The sequence below is a fragment of the Primulina huaijiensis genome, chromosome 2 (genome assembly GCF_012295235.1).
Source record: "Primulina huaijiensis isolate GDHJ02 chromosome 2, ASM1229523v2, whole genome shotgun sequence".
NCBI lineage: Eukaryota > Viridiplantae > Streptophyta > Magnoliopsida > Lamiales > Gesneriaceae > Primulina > Primulina huaijiensis.
Genome location: NC_133307.1, coordinates 22,387,109 through 22,406,354, shown reverse-complemented (window position 1 = coordinate 22,406,354; position 19,246 = coordinate 22,387,109). Strand labels below are relative to the sequence as shown.

At 34.2% G+C, this 19,246-nt stretch overlaps 1 protein-coding gene across 1 annotated transcript; it reads left to right on the top strand.

The window, feature by feature from the left end:
• Window positions 1-489: 489 nt before the first annotated feature.
• On the top strand, window positions 490-6,232 carry LOC140970406 (light-inducible protein CPRF2-like). Its single transcript, XM_073432120.1, has 6 exons — window positions 490-883; window positions 3,057-3,156; window positions 3,970-4,180; window positions 4,817-4,892; window positions 4,978-5,103; window positions 5,645-6,232. The coding sequence occupies exons 1-6, from the start codon at window positions 527-529 to the stop codon at window positions 6,035-6,037; spliced, it is 1,263 nt and encodes a 420-aa protein (XP_073288221.1). The 5' UTR covers window positions 490-526; the 3' UTR covers window positions 6,038-6,232.
• The last annotated feature ends 13,014 nt before the right edge of the window (window positions 6,233-19,246 follow it).

Here is a 19,246-nt window from a genome sequence, read left to right as displayed (position 1 = left end):
TAAGATTAATATTAAATCCAAACTAAAAAAACTATTTAACAATTATCAATAAATTATATCTCGTAGTAAAACAATCTTACAAACACATGCGTTTTATTCTCAATCAACCCAAAGTTGGGAAAATAAATTTTATTACAAGATCTTTATATTTTGGGTCGATATTGGATGTATGCAAAGTTGTGAAGATGTTTATAAATATGGTTATACATTTATAAATATTAGTATTTTCTGACGTTGTGTATGTGAGAAATAATTGATTCAATTTAAATTTTTATATTTCAATTCATATTTTTATTTCTTAAAATCTAAAATAAATTAGAGAAAGATTATTAGAAAAATAATAATTATGAATTTTTATTTTTAAAATAAGAGAAGAATTTTAAAAAGAATAAAGATTTGACCATCAACACCAAACGTTAAATACGGTACAATTTATGTCAATGGCTCGTCTATTATTTATTTATTTATTTATTTATATTCGTAAAAATAATAAAATATAAAATTAAGGATAGAGAGAGGGAGAGACATGGATAGGTTGTTTTCCGTGGATGACATAGCTGACCACTTCTGGTCGCCCAACCCGCCGCCGATTTCCCTCCACGATGAGGAGCACCACCACCCTGCTGCCGCGTCATCCTCATCGGAGACGACGCGGATGAATCGCAGCTCATCCGAATGGGCGCTCCACCGTTTCCTGCAGGAGGCCGCCGCGCCTGATCACACGGCTGCCCCCAATCAGAAAGAAGACAACGTTGTCGAGATCAAATCCAATAAAAGTTTAGAATGGATCCCAAATGCCAATATTCCCGTACATTCGGAGGAGTATCAGTCCTTTCTTAAAAGTCGGCTCGAGCTGGCGTGTGCCGCCGTTGCTTTGACCCGGGTATGACGTCACCTTCGTGATTATTTCTATTTTCCATTTTTTTATTAAAAGGATAAGCTTTCGGAGTTTCATGTATTGCTTATGAATTGATTTCGGCTGATCATTGATGATGTTTTCTTCTTTGTTACTTTTGCTTAACAGCCTTAACTGTTGTACATTTTGGGGATTTATGAGAGAGTGAATTTTGATTTATATGATCCTCAGGAAGTAGGTAAGATGTTAAGAGTTGGATCCGTAAATTGCCTTCGATTGTGCAGGATCGGTGTATGCCACATACTTTTCCATTGAACTTTGTTTGTGGTCTACAATTATCCCATCTTAGATATTATCAGATTTTGATTTCAGTGTCTTCACAGCCAAGTTTGACTGTCTGCAGATAAATGGGATATTATGAGTGTGTTTGGATTAAAGATGTGGAATTGAAATTTCATATTTATGATAGCAGATTGATTGTACTTGTTTCATATGAAGTGAGTGTTGAGTTACTAGGGCTGTCTGAGGGATATGTGCAGATTGAAAGTTGATTGAATGAAGATTTCTATAACTTAATAAACTAGTATAAAAACTGTGCTCTATGTTAACCTTGGCGAGCTACTGAGGGGTCAGTTGCTAAGAAACCAATTCGATATATTAAAATCAATTCAATCTCCAAGCCCAAGGATTATTCTGTACTTGCGAAATGTGCCTTTGACTCTTTAAATGAATTTATAGAAAAAAATCTTATTTCTTTGTTAATTAAGAATATGATGTGATATATTATTCAGTTTTCCTGTTCTTCGTTAGTCTCAAGCAGGACTAACACTAAAGAACAAACTATGATACAAAAAAGTCTATTGCACATGTTATTTTCTAAAGATAGGGGTAGTTTTTTTTGGGGAGATGATGTCAGTCACACTTCTCAATTCTGGAAGAGTATAAGTTTTGTGTTCTGATCTATAGTTTCTTTATATGTTTCATTATGTGTGGAGGCCTTAAACCTGAACATTTCATTCGCTTCTATCTTATCCTCAAGTATCAAAGTTTTCTAAAGACTGCTAGCTGAACAACAATTGCACACAATTAGGATATGAACCCCTTCCAGCCAAAATAAGATACAAATTAAATGTTAATTTATTTCTCCATTAATTATAAATTCAAGTATTCAAGTGAATAACTCAAAGAAACTTAATACGAAAAATTGACCTAGTAGGTATAGTTGAGGAAAAAACATGTGTCATTAATTAATTAATTTATGACATGCATTTTTTCCTCAACTATGCCTACTAGGTCATTTTTTTTGTATTAAGTTTCTTTATTAATTAATGACAAGTGTTTTTTCCTCAAATATGCCTACTAGGTCATTTTTTTCATATTAAGTTTCTTTGAGTTATTCACTTCAATTCTTGAATTTAATTTCCCTCAAAGTCAATACAAGGCTGGCGTTAGCAGATGCAAGGATGGCATTAGTCAATACAAGGCTGGCGATAACGTGAATAATATTGTTGCTCCCAATGCTGGAGACATAAATTGGCTATATTTCCAAGTCCAAAACAAGGAAACTTGAACCCTCGAATCATAACCTCAATATCCATAAAATCCTTCATACATCAATTTGCAGAAGCATATGCACAATTGTTGAGAATTAGATTTTATTAGAAGAAACTTAATACAACAAGAAAGTAGACATTTTATAACTTGAAATAAGGTTTCAACAAATGTCCATTTTGTTCTTGAAGCGAAAATTTTCATGTTAGTTGTTTTAAAGTATTATGCCTTCTGATTTTCTAGAAAAAGTTCTCTAAATCACGAATGATTTCACATGTCAAATTATCCTTTGAACAACTATAGTCACTGCCTATTTTTCTCATTAATTTTTCTAGAGTTCACAAGACAAGCACTATACGAAGAAGTATTTTCAGTTGCATAGATTTTTTAAATCTATAATCACTTTCCTAAATCTTGTAAGGTTTCTATGTTGAAATAAAATTCATTGGTTTGAGCCCACAGGGTATGCATTATTGGCTTATGTCCTAGTCTATTTTCTAGGCTTTGGTTAAATCATTTATTGTGTGATCAAAGATAAAACTCTAATATGAAAATGCGCTAATCATTTCACTGAAAAAATTACGACTTTAATATTTACTTTTTGAAATAAAAAACAGACTTTGCATTGTAAATTGATTTATTTATTTAGGCCGCTAATGGCAAGGCTCAAGAATCTGCAATCACAGGACGTTACAACAGTTCTCAGGCCATTAATGCATCACCACCGGGTTCTCATGTTAATCATGAAGGTTAGCATGAAATAGTTTCTATCACAGTTATGTAATTTCCATGTGCAAGGAGGTATAATGATGTTTGTGGATATGTGTAAACATGTATTAAAAAAACTTTAACGTGTATTTGGACTAATTAATCATTCTCGAATATGGAATGCAAATAAGGATTCTTATTTGGTAGGTGTTTTGTAACATCAAGGCGGCTGGCTATTTAGAAAACTGTCAGCTATCACACTATTTTGTCAGCTAGTCCTTTGAATGAGTGCTTGAGTATTGAAGTGATTTGGATCGTCATTTGGTCATTCAGACATTATCTGGTGTCTAATCAGCACAGCTAAATGACAGGAAAACTTTCCAGCTTACATATCCAAACTAACTGTGCACTTGTCTTATGGAGACCTCGTGATTAATTTTTTTACTTGCATATAATACAGAACGGGAGGTGCCTTTCGGCCTAGTCTCGATACTTAAGCACTAGAAATCATGAAGCTCAGCAGTTAGACTCACGTTGCATCCAATATTGCCACAAAGTTTGACACCTAGATTCACACTTGCATCCAAAGTCCATACAAAGTTTGACACCTAGATTAACACTTGCATCCGATATCCATACATAGTTTTGGCGCCTAGAAATTTAGAGAATCTGAATGTATTTAGAAAATCAGATGTAAATGCTGTCGAAAATTGAAATCACGAGGTTTAAGTGTTTGACTGTTGAATGAGGCATCTGAGATCACTACTCCAATTCATGCGACCTGTCACAATATTGTCTTTGAGTTGTTTGGCAATTTGTTCATCTGCTACTTGATACAAGTATGCCTTCTGTAGTGAGCGGACAAGATTCTTCAAAGCTACATGACAAGGACGATGGTGGACCAGTTGGCGCAGCTGCCCCATCTTCAACGTCAAAGAAATCCGGGGCCCAGGTTAAGTCAACAACCAGTGGATCTTCAGGGGAACAATGGGATGATGATGAAGCCGAGGGAGAAACTGAAACAACTCAGAATATGGACCCTGCCGATGCAAAGCGCGTAAGAAGGTGAGCCTACTCTTTTTGTAGTTTGGTGGTTTACTTATAAAAAAAGTTGAAGTTGATTTGTGCTTTCCCTCGGCTATTTTCCTTTTGGAGTTTCCACCGATGTTAGCTTTACTGCTTAAATGTGCAAGTTTGAGAAAACCGTTTGTAGTATATTAAATAATTTTGTTGCATTATGTTTGAACTTTGGCAATGAAACTGAACTTTCTATTTTCGAGGTGCTCATTAAAAAACCATCTAATAGTTCTTCTTCAAGCTGTGCGGAGATGTTAAAAGTTATTCTACTGTAGCTGTAAATAAGGAAAATAATTATTAACAGAACTTTCGATTAATTTATAAACCAGTCTGAGAGCGGCTAAGTATCTATATTCTGAAATATCCATATTTGATTTTTTTTTAATCTCAAGCATGTCGAAGGTTGTATCGTAGTAAGTTTGGTAGCTGGTCCTTGATTACCTGACCAAAATAGCATACACAAAATATCATTTACCAAGTTAAATTGAAACTATATTGGTCATCTTATAAAATGATCCATTCCTAGTGGAATATTTGAGAATAAAAACATGTTTCAAATCAGCTGATAAAAACTCTAAGGTAATGCCTCAGTTCATTAATTATTTTAATTATTGTGCTGTTCAGAATGCTTTCAAACCGAGAATCAGCTAGACGCTCAAGAAGGAGGAAGCAGGCCCATTTGACTGAGCTGGAGACACAAGTACGTGCACACCTGTTTTTTCTTTTCAAAATATAATCTTCTCCCATTCATTTTTGGGCTGGATCTTGGTTTTGCTCCTTCTTAGGTCGGTCAGTTAAGAGTTGAAAACTCCTCATTGCTGAAACGCCTCACGGATATTAGCCAGAAGTATAATGAAGCAGCTGTAGACAACCGAGTTCTGAAAGCTGACGTTGAGACTTTGAGGGCAAAGGTAACTTAATATTATGTATCGATTTCTCTATTTCAAATACTATAAGAGCCTTTAAATTAGAGATACTTAATTTTTTGTAAGAAATATTAAACGACAAGGCAAGAAAATATAAATTATCATGACATTATCAGCGAGTAAACTAATGCTTGTAGATGGATTCTAGGGACCTCTTTTCTCTCTGAAAGTGGGGACTATCATTGGATTAGTAAATTTTCTAGAACATTCATTTACATGTGTGGCATTGGATATTTTTCCTAAATGTGAAGAGCTGTAAAATTAAAATTCTCTAATATCCTTGGCTCTTCAAAAACTTTTACAACTTGGCTCGACCTCAGAAGCTGCAATCCATGCATGAATTATTCTCTAGATAATTATCATTACAGAAAAACCTCAAGTTCAGGACCCCAATCCTTATTTTTCAACATTTTCAGGCATTTTTTATGATTGAATTTACTTTTAGTTTAATATAAATTCTCTAATACAAGGTATTGATGCTTTTCAAAAACTACACGTACATTTCATTGTACTACGCTTTTTACAGGTGAAAATGGCTGAAGAGACCGTTAAAAGAGTTACTGGATTGAATCCACTTTTCCATGGCATGTCTGAAATTTCTTCAATGGGCATGCCGTCTTTTGTCAGTAGTCCTTCTGACACATCAGCCGACGCGGCTGTACCAGTGCAAGATGATCCAAAACCGCACTATTATCACGACACTTCAAATAATCGTTTAACAACAGCTCAAGATCATAGAATTCAAAATGGTTCGATAGATATTCCGGTGGTAGAGAATTCACGACAGAGTGCAGCGGAAGCAGTTGGGGTGAAGAAGATTGGAAGAAGCGTTTCTATGCAGAGAGTGGCTAGCTTGGAACATCTGCAGAAGCGGATTCATGGAGGAGGAGCCGGAACTCAGGACACTAGAGAGAAGTGAAACAAACTTTGATGATTATCTTGCCTCAAGGTTTTTCATAATTAATCCATTTATGCAACCGAAGTGACATTTATGCATAAATTCTTTGGGACAAAACTCATTCTGTCTTCAACCTTTTGTATGTGAAGTTACCGATACAACTTATTCAAAGTTGTAAGTTCTTCAAAAGTTAGTATCTTTTCACTTCTGTGGTTTGTTGACCCATGTCAAACACCCCAGGACTTTTAATGACTCCTCCATTCAGAGATACAGCTCCATTTGATATAAAAGGGAGAGCCTTAAGCATGTCTTCCCTTGATCTGTATGCTTGCAAATTGGTAAAGAGGTTATAGAATAGTGACTCTCTTAGGTTGTGCCCATCACTTGAGATACCATTTAAGTTGGTGCTGTCGATGGTGATCATATTGACAGCAATCCAAGAAACCCAGGAGGAATTTCTCCGTTAACGAATCTTGGCTTTAAAAGATCAAGCCTCTGTTGAGGGTCGGCATCAATAAAGTCGCCAACATATGGTCTAGACATGCACAAAAGTGAGTATCAAAATAGAGGTAAATTTTAAATGAGACCTGGTTTGATCATAACAGCGAAAACACCCACCTTTGTTTTTGAAGACAAATGATACAAAATCCAAGAATCTGCCACTAGATACTCCAAGAGCACAAAGACCCAAACTTTTAATCTATTAAACCTTGTCTGTTGTATGTTTCCAGGGCTTTGACACCCTCATAGGTAATTAAATAGCAAATAAGTTAGCCAGATTAGGATTAGTGGTCAAGTGTTAGTTCACTCACTTTCTTAAATTAAATTTACAAATGCGCTATCCACAAGGAGTAAATTTCCATCCAATTGCTGCAGCGAAACATAAAGCACAATTGACACTCTGCTTGATTTATCATATAGAATAACTGAATGACAGTACTTCCTTTCCAACTCACCCGTTCTCCTCTAAAATGTTAGGAGTATTGGATACTTAAGAGTGAATAAAAATCTACCAAATCCATAAAAATCTATCATTTTAAAAAAATCATTGAAAATCATTAAATCTCTATATTGAATACGGGCAAACTTTCAATAACTCCCTACATCCCTTCTCAACTTTATCTTTACTCGCTATCCCTTCAATTCTTTGTTTTAGCTCCCCAATATTTAAAATTTCCAAGAATGCCCTTATCCTCTTATTTTAGTAATTGATTTTTCTTTTAGACGTAAAGGCCCATCATGCTTCCGTAAAATAAATTAAATTTTTTACCTCTTTGACCTGAGTACTATCGGGTTATATCCACCGTATTTTACGAACTGCTCCTCACAGTCCAACCACATGATCGCAACCGATGGTTACCAACGCAGATTCCTTCAACAGCACTTGGCACAACCCTAATTCGTTTCCTACCTTAGGGTGTACAGTAAAAGATAAAATTTTGAAAATAATACATGAGAGAGGCTAGAGCAAAGATCTCTTTATTCAAACACAAACATTTATTATTACATTGAAACCTCCTGCAGAAGAGGAGAAACTTGTTTAGCTACTTATAGTAGCCGAACTTGAAAAACACATAAACTAGAAAGAGAAATATTACAATTGGTTTTTGAAAGAAATGAGGAAAATGTTCGATGATCCTCACTTCCTTCTTCCTGCCTTATTTGTAGAAGGCTTCTTCGGATTTGTAACTCGGATTCCAAATCTTGATAAGCCTTTACAGCTTGCACATGGACCATGTAGTGGTTGAATGGTCCATTGAGGTGGTCCCTCCATTTGAAATGTCTTTTTCTAGATCATTAATCTAGAAATCAACTTCTCTTCTTCTTTTATTTCTCTACAATACCAGTAGAGATGAGCTTATAAGATATCTACTGAAATCTCGTCACCTTTTTCTTTGTAATGTTTAATTATATATCGGAGAGGTTCCAGCTGATCTCTATATTTCTTGATTCTTCTTTTTGAAACTTTTAGATGTGTGAAATACATTCTTAAGTTTCGTTCTGGTGTGGTTTTACTGGTTCCATTTACCCTTATTTATAGTTGGGATTGGGTCCAGTTTTCTTGTTTTATTGGATTTTCTTTATTAAAGATAAAGTATCCAATGTACTTTTGTCATCTACCACCGATTATTGGTGGTCCTTGTCTTACCACTCACATGGTGGTCCTTCTTTTCTTAGTGGGTTTGGTCACCTATCCCTTTTAATTTTGTCGAGGAATCTTTGGCTTTTTGTTTCCTCGAGGAAAATGTGATTGTGGTCCTTCTCCACTTGTCCTTGTCTCGGTAAAATGTTTCCGATCAGATCTCGGTTTGAAGCCTTTACCGAACTCCGGTTCTTTCTGATTCTGGCATTCAGGACAGATGTTTTCTGACCATCTTCCTATATGTGCCATATTACAGAATTTTCGGCGAGTCTCTTTACTGGCCGGCAGCTTGCTGTTCCATAGAAGATTTCTTTTCTTCTCGAATAAATCTTCTGCAAAACTTGTTGTCTTTCCTGTCATAGTGTTTAACAGGAATGATCCATTTAAAGAATTTTAGTAAAACTTAAATGAAAACTTGACTTTGTCCATCTCCGTGAGACAGAGCCAGATACCCCATGCTCTCTTGGTAGATATGTCATCTTCATTGAATGAAGAGACTAAGGGGGTTTCATTTGTAGGAGGATCCTTTATAAATTTTTGAGAATTCATGTCTGGCCTCCTTAGCTTGATGAAAGGAAAGGCTTCGTGTGAGCTTTTCCCTGTTGGTTCTGGTGCTGCACTGAAAAAATACAGCTCCAAAATATTTCATCTGGACAAATGATCATTGTTTGTCCAAGTTTCATGTACCGCTTCCTGTATCCATTTTGGTAATGCTGATATCTCCGGAAAGCTGGGCGAAGTAGTATAAACTGATGCAAGAGCCCCAAATTCATATCAGGCTTTGACCTTCTTTGGATACGAATTTTGTGTCATCCATACCCTAGGATATTTTCCTGCAACATCAACTCGAACCATGGCTGGGTTGATGCCAATTCTTGTGTTTAATTTCTTCCAATTATGTTGGTAAATCTGAAATGGAGAAATTGCATTTTCATTAGTACCAACCTTAGTTTTGCCTTCGTCAGTACGAGGCCTAAGGTTGATCTCTCCCTCTTCAATCCCCGAGGTGAAGGGTTGACTTGAGGAATCGAGATAAGGATCTGGAGTCTCAATTTTTGTTTCAGCCGACTCATCTGGAGATGATTCCGACTTAACACTTGTGCTAGGGGTACTTGAATCCCCTGCTCCAGGTATAGAGTCATGTACTCGAAAACTCTCCATTTGGGAAACCAATGGTTTCTTAATACCTTGGAGGATAGGCATTTGCATTACAGACCATAACTGAGTATATGTCTGTAAACATCATGTGATTCAATCAGAGACAATTCTCTTATCAGCTTGTTGAAGCCTTCCCGCAACTTCTGCGTTCAGTGCTAACTTGTTAAACTCGGTTTGAAGCATTTCAAGGTGTTCCTTCAAATGCCTCTGCATCTTGATAATAGTATCAATGTCAATGTTGTTCATCTCTTGTTAAAAAATCTGCAAGAATATTTTCATGAGATTTAATTATCATAATATCAAAAATGTAATTTTGACATAATGCTTGCCATCTTAATAATCCGGCCTTCTCAGGTTTAAACTCAATTCAATTCCTTAAGAAAGCTTTCACCTGTGTGTTATCAACTTTTAAAGTGAATTTCTTTGCAAGTAATCAATATAAACAGCAAAATATCTTGGCATTGCGTATGCAACTTATTAGATGTTCTCTACTAGGTATAAAATACCCATCAAACTCCAAAATCTTATTAATTTCTTGATAATTAATAACTAATCTGGGTTTTCCTCGTTTTATCTCAACATGATTTCTTACCAGAAAACTCGGACTGCTATATGGTGACATTGCTGCTTTGATTAAACTAAGGTCCAAATGTTCCTTGATTATAATCTGCATATCCCTTTGATCAATTATATTCATTGGGATGGGCTTGCAACGGAAAAATTCATACTCTTTGCCTTCCTTAATTTTAAGGCAAGTTTTGAGTTGATTTCTGTCCCACCACGCCAAAAGATCTTCATTGTAAGTCTCTTTGATCCTTTTCTTGACATCTTCTAAGGATACCTTAGATTCAAACTCTACTTCATTTTTATGCAGAGTTATCTTAAGGTATTCTATTTCTTCTGGTTGGAGCTCTTTATCTGCTCTGCTCTCAACTGGAGCATTGTTTCTCCAAACTTTCTAGAATCTTTCATTTTTGGATTCAGAAGTTGTCCTGAATCACCACGCTTGCTGCGAAACTGGATTTGCAATTTTCTGTAAAATGCCTCTCTTAGTCTCTGGACTATAATTTTATGGTTACAAGGAGTTGTAAACACTAATATTGTAATCTCATTTTCTTGAGTATAGGATTTGAACATTTGTAGGAAATTATTTCCTAACAAAATATCCGCTACTGTGTCATGAAAATAAATTGGTGGTGTCTTTACCTTGTACCAAGGTGTTTGTCCAGCACCGCCAATCATGATTTCAGTCATCTTAATCTCTTTACATAAGATTAAGATTCTTCTGAAAAAATCTCTTCCAGCAATCTTCTGTAATTCTTCTTCCAAATTATTTGGAAAACTCCTCGTTTTGCTGTACAGATTCCAGCCCCTGAATCAATATAAGCAGCAAAATATTTTGCCTTATATTGTTCATATAACATTCCTACTGGAATGTATATGGAGAATGGACTTGTGGTTATTGGATTTTCCACATCTTATATTCTGCCATAAACTCCATTCCATACTCTAGACGTTTCCAAGGTTTATGTTCCTTGAGAAACTCTAGTCCAAGAACCAATTGATCTGGTTCTTTTCATGGAATCCATGTGATATGAACTTCCAATTCTCCAACTTGGATCATTCCTTGGTAAGTTCCTATCATAGATTGTTCTAAATAGTAGATGGTATTACAAGGAAATTGATTCCTTTGTTTCGTAGTATCAAATACTATTTCGACCTCTTTCCACCCTTCTGGGCATCTAAGCTTTCCTATTGTTGAAAAACTTTTTAGCTCTTGTTGGGTTTCTTGGACAGGGGTTTTTCCCCATCTGTAGCTTGTAATTCTATCTCCTTGAAAAGATATTCTTTATTCCAATCTAAGATTTTGATTCCTTTGTAGAATCGGTTTATCTTGTATTTGAATATCTGTTTTCTGTATTACGGGAAATTCAATTCGTTCTGGATAAATTGCCTGAGCAACTTTTCCAAATATCTCAGGTATTTCAATGAACTCATTTCTAATAAACAACTCTGAACGATGTGTATTAGATAGAGCATATGAAATCTGATAAGTAATAGAATATGGTTTATTACTTTCCTTCATCAGCCTTTTTTCCTTGAAATTTTGATGTATTGTCAAGGCTCGACTGAAATCTCGATCTGCCAGGTTGTAGGCTATCCTTGGATAGATAACTCCTACAATCTTTCCTGCACAGAGATTTCCTGAGATAGTTCCCAGTACTGAATCTTGAAGGTTCCTCATTCTTTTATTGCATATAGCAATATCAATGGGTGAATCTATACCTTCTTTGAAAGTAGCTTTTATAATAATCTGGATTGCTCCAATATGAATCCAGAACATAGTCCTTGCTACTTCGATCTTGAGTTTTTGTAATTCTTCCTTAATTTCTTCAGAAGGAATTAACTGCATCTCCTTTCTATTTCCAGTAAGTTCCATTGGGATTGCCATTTCCCTTTTAGAAACTTTATAGCTCAGATGATGCTTTCTGTTTCTTAGGCCAAGATTTCCTAAGAACTTTTCTACCTGTCCTACAGAGAATCCTTGGTATCTCTGTAGACTAAGATTTTCTTTCATGATCCTTTGGACCATGTTATGAGTTATTGTTGTCTGGCTAAAGAACCCAGACAAATCCTCATGTGTTTCGTGTTGAAACACCTCGTCTTTAGTCAGATTCCGATTCAGTTCCATCGGATTCTCCCTGACTTAGAACTTCTTCTTCTTCTTCATATATACTCTCATCTGAGGCAATGTCCTCATATCGGTATACCTAAATAAGATATTGGTAATAAACTGCTTCTTCAATATCCGGAGTTGGATCGAAGCGTTTAATACCTCTTTTTTCATTTTGGACAGTTGGTCGACATATGACCTTTTGCTCCACATGTCCAGCAATTACAATCTTTAAAACTTTCATTAGCCCGTGTATGAGCCCTTCTGAAATTTTTCTTTGTAGGTGTTCTTCCTGTGCTTCGAGATGTACTCAATGCTTGAGAGGATGTCCTACTTCTGGATGGTTCGCTTCTTTGTCCAGATTTATAAGATCTGGCTTTCTGTTGAGATCAAACTGTTCTTGGTTTCCAAGAACTTCTTCCACTTCTAGCATAAGGATGAGTCCTGAAATTTTTCCTTTTATGCTTTTGTGGTTTACTTCCAATAATTGTTGGAAGATCATTTTCCTTACAACACAAAGGAGTACGTTTGTTGATACCTTTTAATCGTTTATAATTCTTTTGTAATGCTGCCAAATGGCACCATTCCGCCAATTTTCATTTAAGGAAAGAAGCTCTTCGTGCTAATGTATCTAGATTTCCAGGTACATATTTCCTTATGAGCATTTCTCTCCGAGGACTTGGCATCTTGGCAAAGAATAGCTGCATTGCTATGTCTTCTTCGACCCCTGAATTCCATCTATATTTAGTGAATAACATAATATATTTATCCACCAAATATATGTCATGTAATTCAAGACTATACAGAGCTTGAGTATATTTCTCCCTCTTCTCTGTATCTTGACTGTTAAAATAATCTACCCCTATAAATTAAGATTTAAAAAGGGTAGTATTCTTCCGGATATCTCGCTTAGAGATTCTTCGGCTAGGAATGATTCTTTGGTTTCCACCGAAGTCATGTCCCAAACAATTTTCACTAATCCCATAAGACTCATTTCTAGGAGTTTAATGAATCCTTCTCTGTTGAGATCAAGTGTTCCTGCTGCAATTCTCATAGCAGATGTCCAATCGTCTATGAGTTCTTCTCTGTTTTTGAAATCTAATACATCAAGGTTAAGCATAACTCCGTAAGGATGTATAGGATATAAAACAGTTTTCCCATAGGGTGTTTGGTGCAAGGAAATTTGATTTCTCCTTGTCCTTGTTCCCGCAGGGTGTGATCCTCCACCAGTATGGAAATCAGTTTGAGATTCTCTCATGTGTATATTTTGAGATCTCACACTTTTCCCTTGGTGGTTCCTGAGAAGATGACCAAGTTATAGCAGGTGTTTCACCTCCTGCTGTGTTCATCTTTAGATCTACAACTTTGAGATTTGCGAAAGATTCTGCAAGCTCTTGTAGATCCTCTAGACCAATCCTTTCTAAAGTTGTCATCAGAGTAATTTCTTTTCTGAGACAGACTTAATTAGATTGATCATCTTTTCTTCTTCAGTCAAAGGTTTTGACACCACTCTGGCTTTCCCTTGTTGATGTAACAAATGTTCAGTACCAAATGATGGTGGTAACCATCCTCCTGAAGTTCTTTTACTAGAACCGGGTTGTTGTTTTAGTTTCTGAATTCTTGTTTGAATATCCTTTAATATTCCAAGAATTTCTTCCTGGTTTTCAAAGATTTTCTCTTCTCGTTGCGGTACAAAGTATAGCATGTTGCCATAATTTTGTACTGTCTTCTGAATTTCTCTAAGATCTAAAGAGAACTTAGAGGAATCTGGTATTATTTCCATAAACTTATTAGATTGAATCATAAGTTTACCTGAGGGTGCTAGGATTCCCTTTCTGCTATGGATATCTAACAATAGTTAGATGTTCTTATATATATTCCAAAATATTGGAATAATCCTTGTAAATTATTTTTCTCGAACCTAAGTTCGGATTCATAATTTTCGAAATTCTCCTCCTCAAACATTTCGTTTCTTTATAATAATAAATAATGTGTTTGAAATAAATTAACATACAGCTCTGATACCATTTTCGGAAAGCGCGGGATCAATTAAAATAAAATATAGAATAAGGGGTATTTCTGTCTTTTTTTTAAATTTTTAGGGAGTTTAAGCAAATGTTTTTAGGTGTAGGGAGTTAGAATAAATTTGAGTTAGGTGTTAGAGATTTATTTACAATTTATCCATTGAATACACCCCACTTAAATTATTTTGGAGGTAAGATTATAATATATATTTAGTTATCTATAAATAATATATTATTAACATTTTAACGACGTGTCATTTTTTAAAATGCTAATTACGTGGAAAAAGTAGCTTTTAAAGTCGTAAGCAAAGAATCACGAGCCAACAACCCCAACTCCCAAGTACCGGCAACGCAAATCGCGGATGTATATGTACATATATAGACGTACACATTAATCCTATATCGACACACGATCTTTGCAAATCAGAGAGGGAGAGAAAAAATGAGCGTGGAATTTGTAGACGGCCCGACGGTTGTAGATTTCGTGAACGATTCCGAGACGTTCGAGAAATGGGTGAATGAGAAATTCGAGACTCTCGATTACGATCGGGACGGGGTTCTTTCGCGCGACGATCTTCAGAAACGGACCGGGAAGCTTTCGTCCACCGAGCTGGAGCTGCAATCGAGGGATGAGATCTCGGGCCTTTACGATGTTTTGTTCGATAAATTCGATGAGAATCGGAGCGGATCCATCGATCGAAAGGGATTCGTTGATATGTCGAGGGAGATCATGATGGCCAAAGCTCGAGGAATCGGGAATTCACCTGTTTCGATTATCCTTCAGGAAGATAGTTTGCTTATGAAAGCTGTTCTACGTGCCAAGGCATGAATTTTGTTTATTGCCTCCTTTTTTTTTATTTTATTTTGGAGAAGAAATTTATACTCTTTTATTATATTTTATTATTTTCTTCTCTTGTTTTTTTTTCCTTTGAAGTTTGTTTAATTTATTGGAACCGAGTAATCAGATTATAATCCATAGAACAACCCGGTTAGAGCCATATTATAAATAATGGATCTCTTGTGATAGAATCTCACATATTTATATTTATTTTTCTGCATAATACGATTTGACCTGAACCATAATTATCGTGAAAAATAATATTAGAGCTTGAATGGGTCGTCGAGCACTGTGAGCCGTAGCCATATGCAACACACATCATCTACCAATATCCCGGTAGAAGACGTGTTGCTCGAAAGATATACTCCTTGATAGGCGCAAGCATTGAGCCTAAGCAAGCACCCTCCGCACTAAGGGCTGTTACACGGCGAGGCCTCGCTAGTTGATGATGGATTAAGACTATATTGGTTCAGAGGAATCTGTTTCACCAGAAAATGTCGATAATTGACCGCAGAAATCGTCAGTTAGAATCTCAAACAAAAATTTCAAAATGGCCCTACAACACCAAGTGCCAGTGGTAGCAGTAACCTTTAGAGGGCCATCATTGAGTGCGAGATGGAGCTCAAGGCCTAATAACTATCCAACTAGTTCACGCTTGTGGAGCTGCTGTGTCCGCGACGATCATTCGTGATTGCTACATAATTAACCATACAAGACAACAGAGGCAATTGTTGCTACTGGAAGGATCTCCACACCCAACGCTCGCTCTTACTTATAACTCATGTGTGAGGCTTGGGGCCGAACCGGGCGGGAGGTGATCGCTGGTACCATGAGGTTGCATGGACAATGAGCGTCTCTTGGTAGGCTTCTAGACGAAACGGAAAGAGAAGGATTCCAAAAAATTGTTCAGGTATGAGACTGTGCAGTCGAGGAAGGTTTAAAAGATTTAATAGGTACTACTCATATCATGAAAGTGTATCTTCTTATCGATAACTCATCACATAAGAACTCCAATGTTAAGCGTGCTTGACTTGAGTCAATTTTGAGATGGATGACCCCTGGGAAGTTTTCTAGGGTGCGCATGTGAGTGAGAACATAAGCACGTTGGACAGACTCGTATTGGTACAATGAGGACAGTCGTCGAATCTGAGGCGTTACATCATGGGAACACGTGATCACGTATGCTTTATATTGATTATATTTATGCATATATTAATATCGAATTATGTTACGAGAGTAGTGGTCGTACCGGTCCATTGGTCGAGTTCAAGGAACGCCCACAGCGAGTACACTGACATGGCAACCAGAAGATGTCGCTGCCGGTGTCGAGTGTTACAATAAAGCTCACTTTAGGGGGTACCCACACCAACAATTGCGTAGTGCAAGCTGCAAACAAAATGCACACATGATCATTAGTAATATGCACTTTGTTTATAAGAGAAAAAGAAGAAGCTATCAAGAAGTTATTGCATAAAATATTTTTTTTGAGACGAATTATTGCATAAAATATAGTGTACCCGTTTTCTATTTTTTTTGCCCCCACAAATCTTGAAATTCAGGATATTCTCCAAGTTTCCAGAAAGCTTTAAAATTTCAGTGGAAATTTAGGGATAAAAAATAAGATCTTGTTTCGGTTGGAGAGTAAACAAGAAATCTATTATCATGCACTTTCTTATAATTGGATTTTCCGCATGGTAACACACTAGGACGAGGATTCGTTCGCATTTTCAATCATAAACCAATGAGAAAATATGATATACAAGCCAAAAAGAAATATGTGACATTTTATTTGACATGATATGTTTTAAAGTTACATTTGAATTTATGTGTGTCGATATTGAAACATATTACATGTGACTAAATTATTTTTTATACATAAAACAGAGTACTTTTTATAGTGGTAAAAATGTCGTATTAAATTAATAAAATTATCAATTTTGTCAGATTCTCTTGGTTATTTCATGATAATTGGTCTGTGTTTACTCTCGATAAAGTCGTGGTAGTATTATTAGGATATAAACGAAACAATTCGGAGTTCAACTTGATAAAAAAGCTCTTTCGAGTTCATTTGTTAATTTTATCGAGCCGCCGAGTTCGAGCTCGACAACTTTATCAAGACGAGCTTAAGGTTAAAGATATTCGGCACGTGAACTCTGCTCGTTTATGTGACTTGTGAGCCCGAGCTCAAGCTCGCTAATTTACATGTTTGTTTATATGACTCACATGTTTCGAATGCGGATTAATTTGTTTAAATCCCTAATATTAAATAAATGATATATCATTCAAATTTTATAAGGGCATTGCCGCATTGACATATCTAGAAAATTTAATTATACAATCATATATAATCAAGAAAATTCATAGAATTGTATAATTTTATAGGTTAGAGCATTAAAATTAGGCTTATAATTAATCAAATAAATTGTAAAACTAAATCCTACTGTTATTAATGAATCATTTATAGTGAGTCATTTGAAATTGATAAATTTGTTACATGTAAGATATTTTAGAATATAATATTTTAAATAGAGTATAATGAATTTATATTGATAAAAAAATTAAAATATAAATTATAGGATGATATACTATGATGGTTAATTAAAAAATTTATATACTAAATTGATGTCATTCGACATTAATAAATAGGATGATATACTATGATGGTTAATTAAAAAATTTATATACTAAATTGATGTCATTCGACATTAATAAATATTTTAATTTAATGATGTCGAACTTATTATTATTAACTTATAATTATGAATTCACTCGTGTAATAACAAGATGAAGTTTATTATTTGATGATTGTAATGAATAAGAATATAACGAAGAAAAAAAATGAATTGTATGATAACCTAATAATATTTCTTTGTTTAATATGTCTAATGAATGATGATTCGATCAATGAATTTTCAAATGAAATGAAATAACAATTCATATTAAAAAATATAAAAATAATTAAAATTATATATTATGAATTATATTTTAGATATTTAGTTAAATGAAATTTGTTAATGTATTAAAACATATCTAATAAGAATATCTCCAATCTTTGCACCAAAATGGTGTTTATGCGAAGATTGGCAGCGCAGCCTCCAGCTCTACTCCAAATTTGTCTCTGCGCAGAGGCACTTTTTTTTTCAAAAAAAATTTTGTTTTAATTATTATTAATATGTATGAATTTTTTATTTATTTTTAAATATAAATTTTATTTAAATAATAATAAAATATTTATTTTATTATTTTAATAATGAGATATCTAAACATAAAAATTAAAAATAAAAACTATTGCTTTTTAAATATTTATTTATTTATGTTAATTATTAATAATTAAGGAATAATTTGATTTAATGATTTATAAATAATATAATTTAATACAAAGATGCTCACTTCGCAATACGAAATGCTTTAATTGATCATTTGTGAGATGAATATATTCATTCAAATGTTTAAAGTTGTATTCTCATTATATTTGAAGTTGTACTTGTATTATATTTGAATTTGTATTCATATTTTTCAATTTAAATAATTTTCGTATATTAATTCATATTATATATAATTTAATTTATATTATATAATTAAATTATAAACTTAAATATTATTATTTAAATTTATTAATAATGTAATACATAAACATTAGTCATAATTAAAAATATATTAAATAAAACATAATAATTAATATATGTAAAATAAAAGGACTATTTCGAAAATATTCATTTTGATGTAAGATTTGAAGTAAATGAGTTGGAGATAAATGTAGTATTTGGTGCAGAAATCGCATTATTTTAGTGTAAAATTTGCACCTAAATAGATTTTATAGTTGAAAATGACTTAAGATCATATTTATATTTTTATTTATGAATAAAATAGCGATTTAATTTAAATATAGAAAATGAAGTAGAATCATATGCGATAGAATCATTGTTTTGATAATTAAAATTATCTAATAAAAATAATTAAAGTACTAAAAGCAAATTAAAACTATTTATTCATTATTTTAAAATTTTCATCAACAACAATACGAAAATAAAAATTCTATCAGTGACGTTCATTATTCATATATACTTGCAAAAATCAACCTAAATAAAAATCATAGTGTATATTTTTGTTGTTGTTAAGTTGTTTTTTTGATTATTTATGAATGAATTTATTCTTTCATATCTTAGTTTAAAATTAATTTATAGAGATGCATTTCTATTACATGCTCGAGTTTGATTATATCTTTAACGAGCTCAAACTCAAGCTCAATTATATGCTTGAAAAACTAAAAAACGAACCCATTTAACAAGCTCAAATTAAATTCGTTAAACATGATAAAATAACTATTAACGAACCGAATTCGAACTATTCGCGAGCTTAGTAATTTCAAAATAAACCAAGCATGAACCTCTTG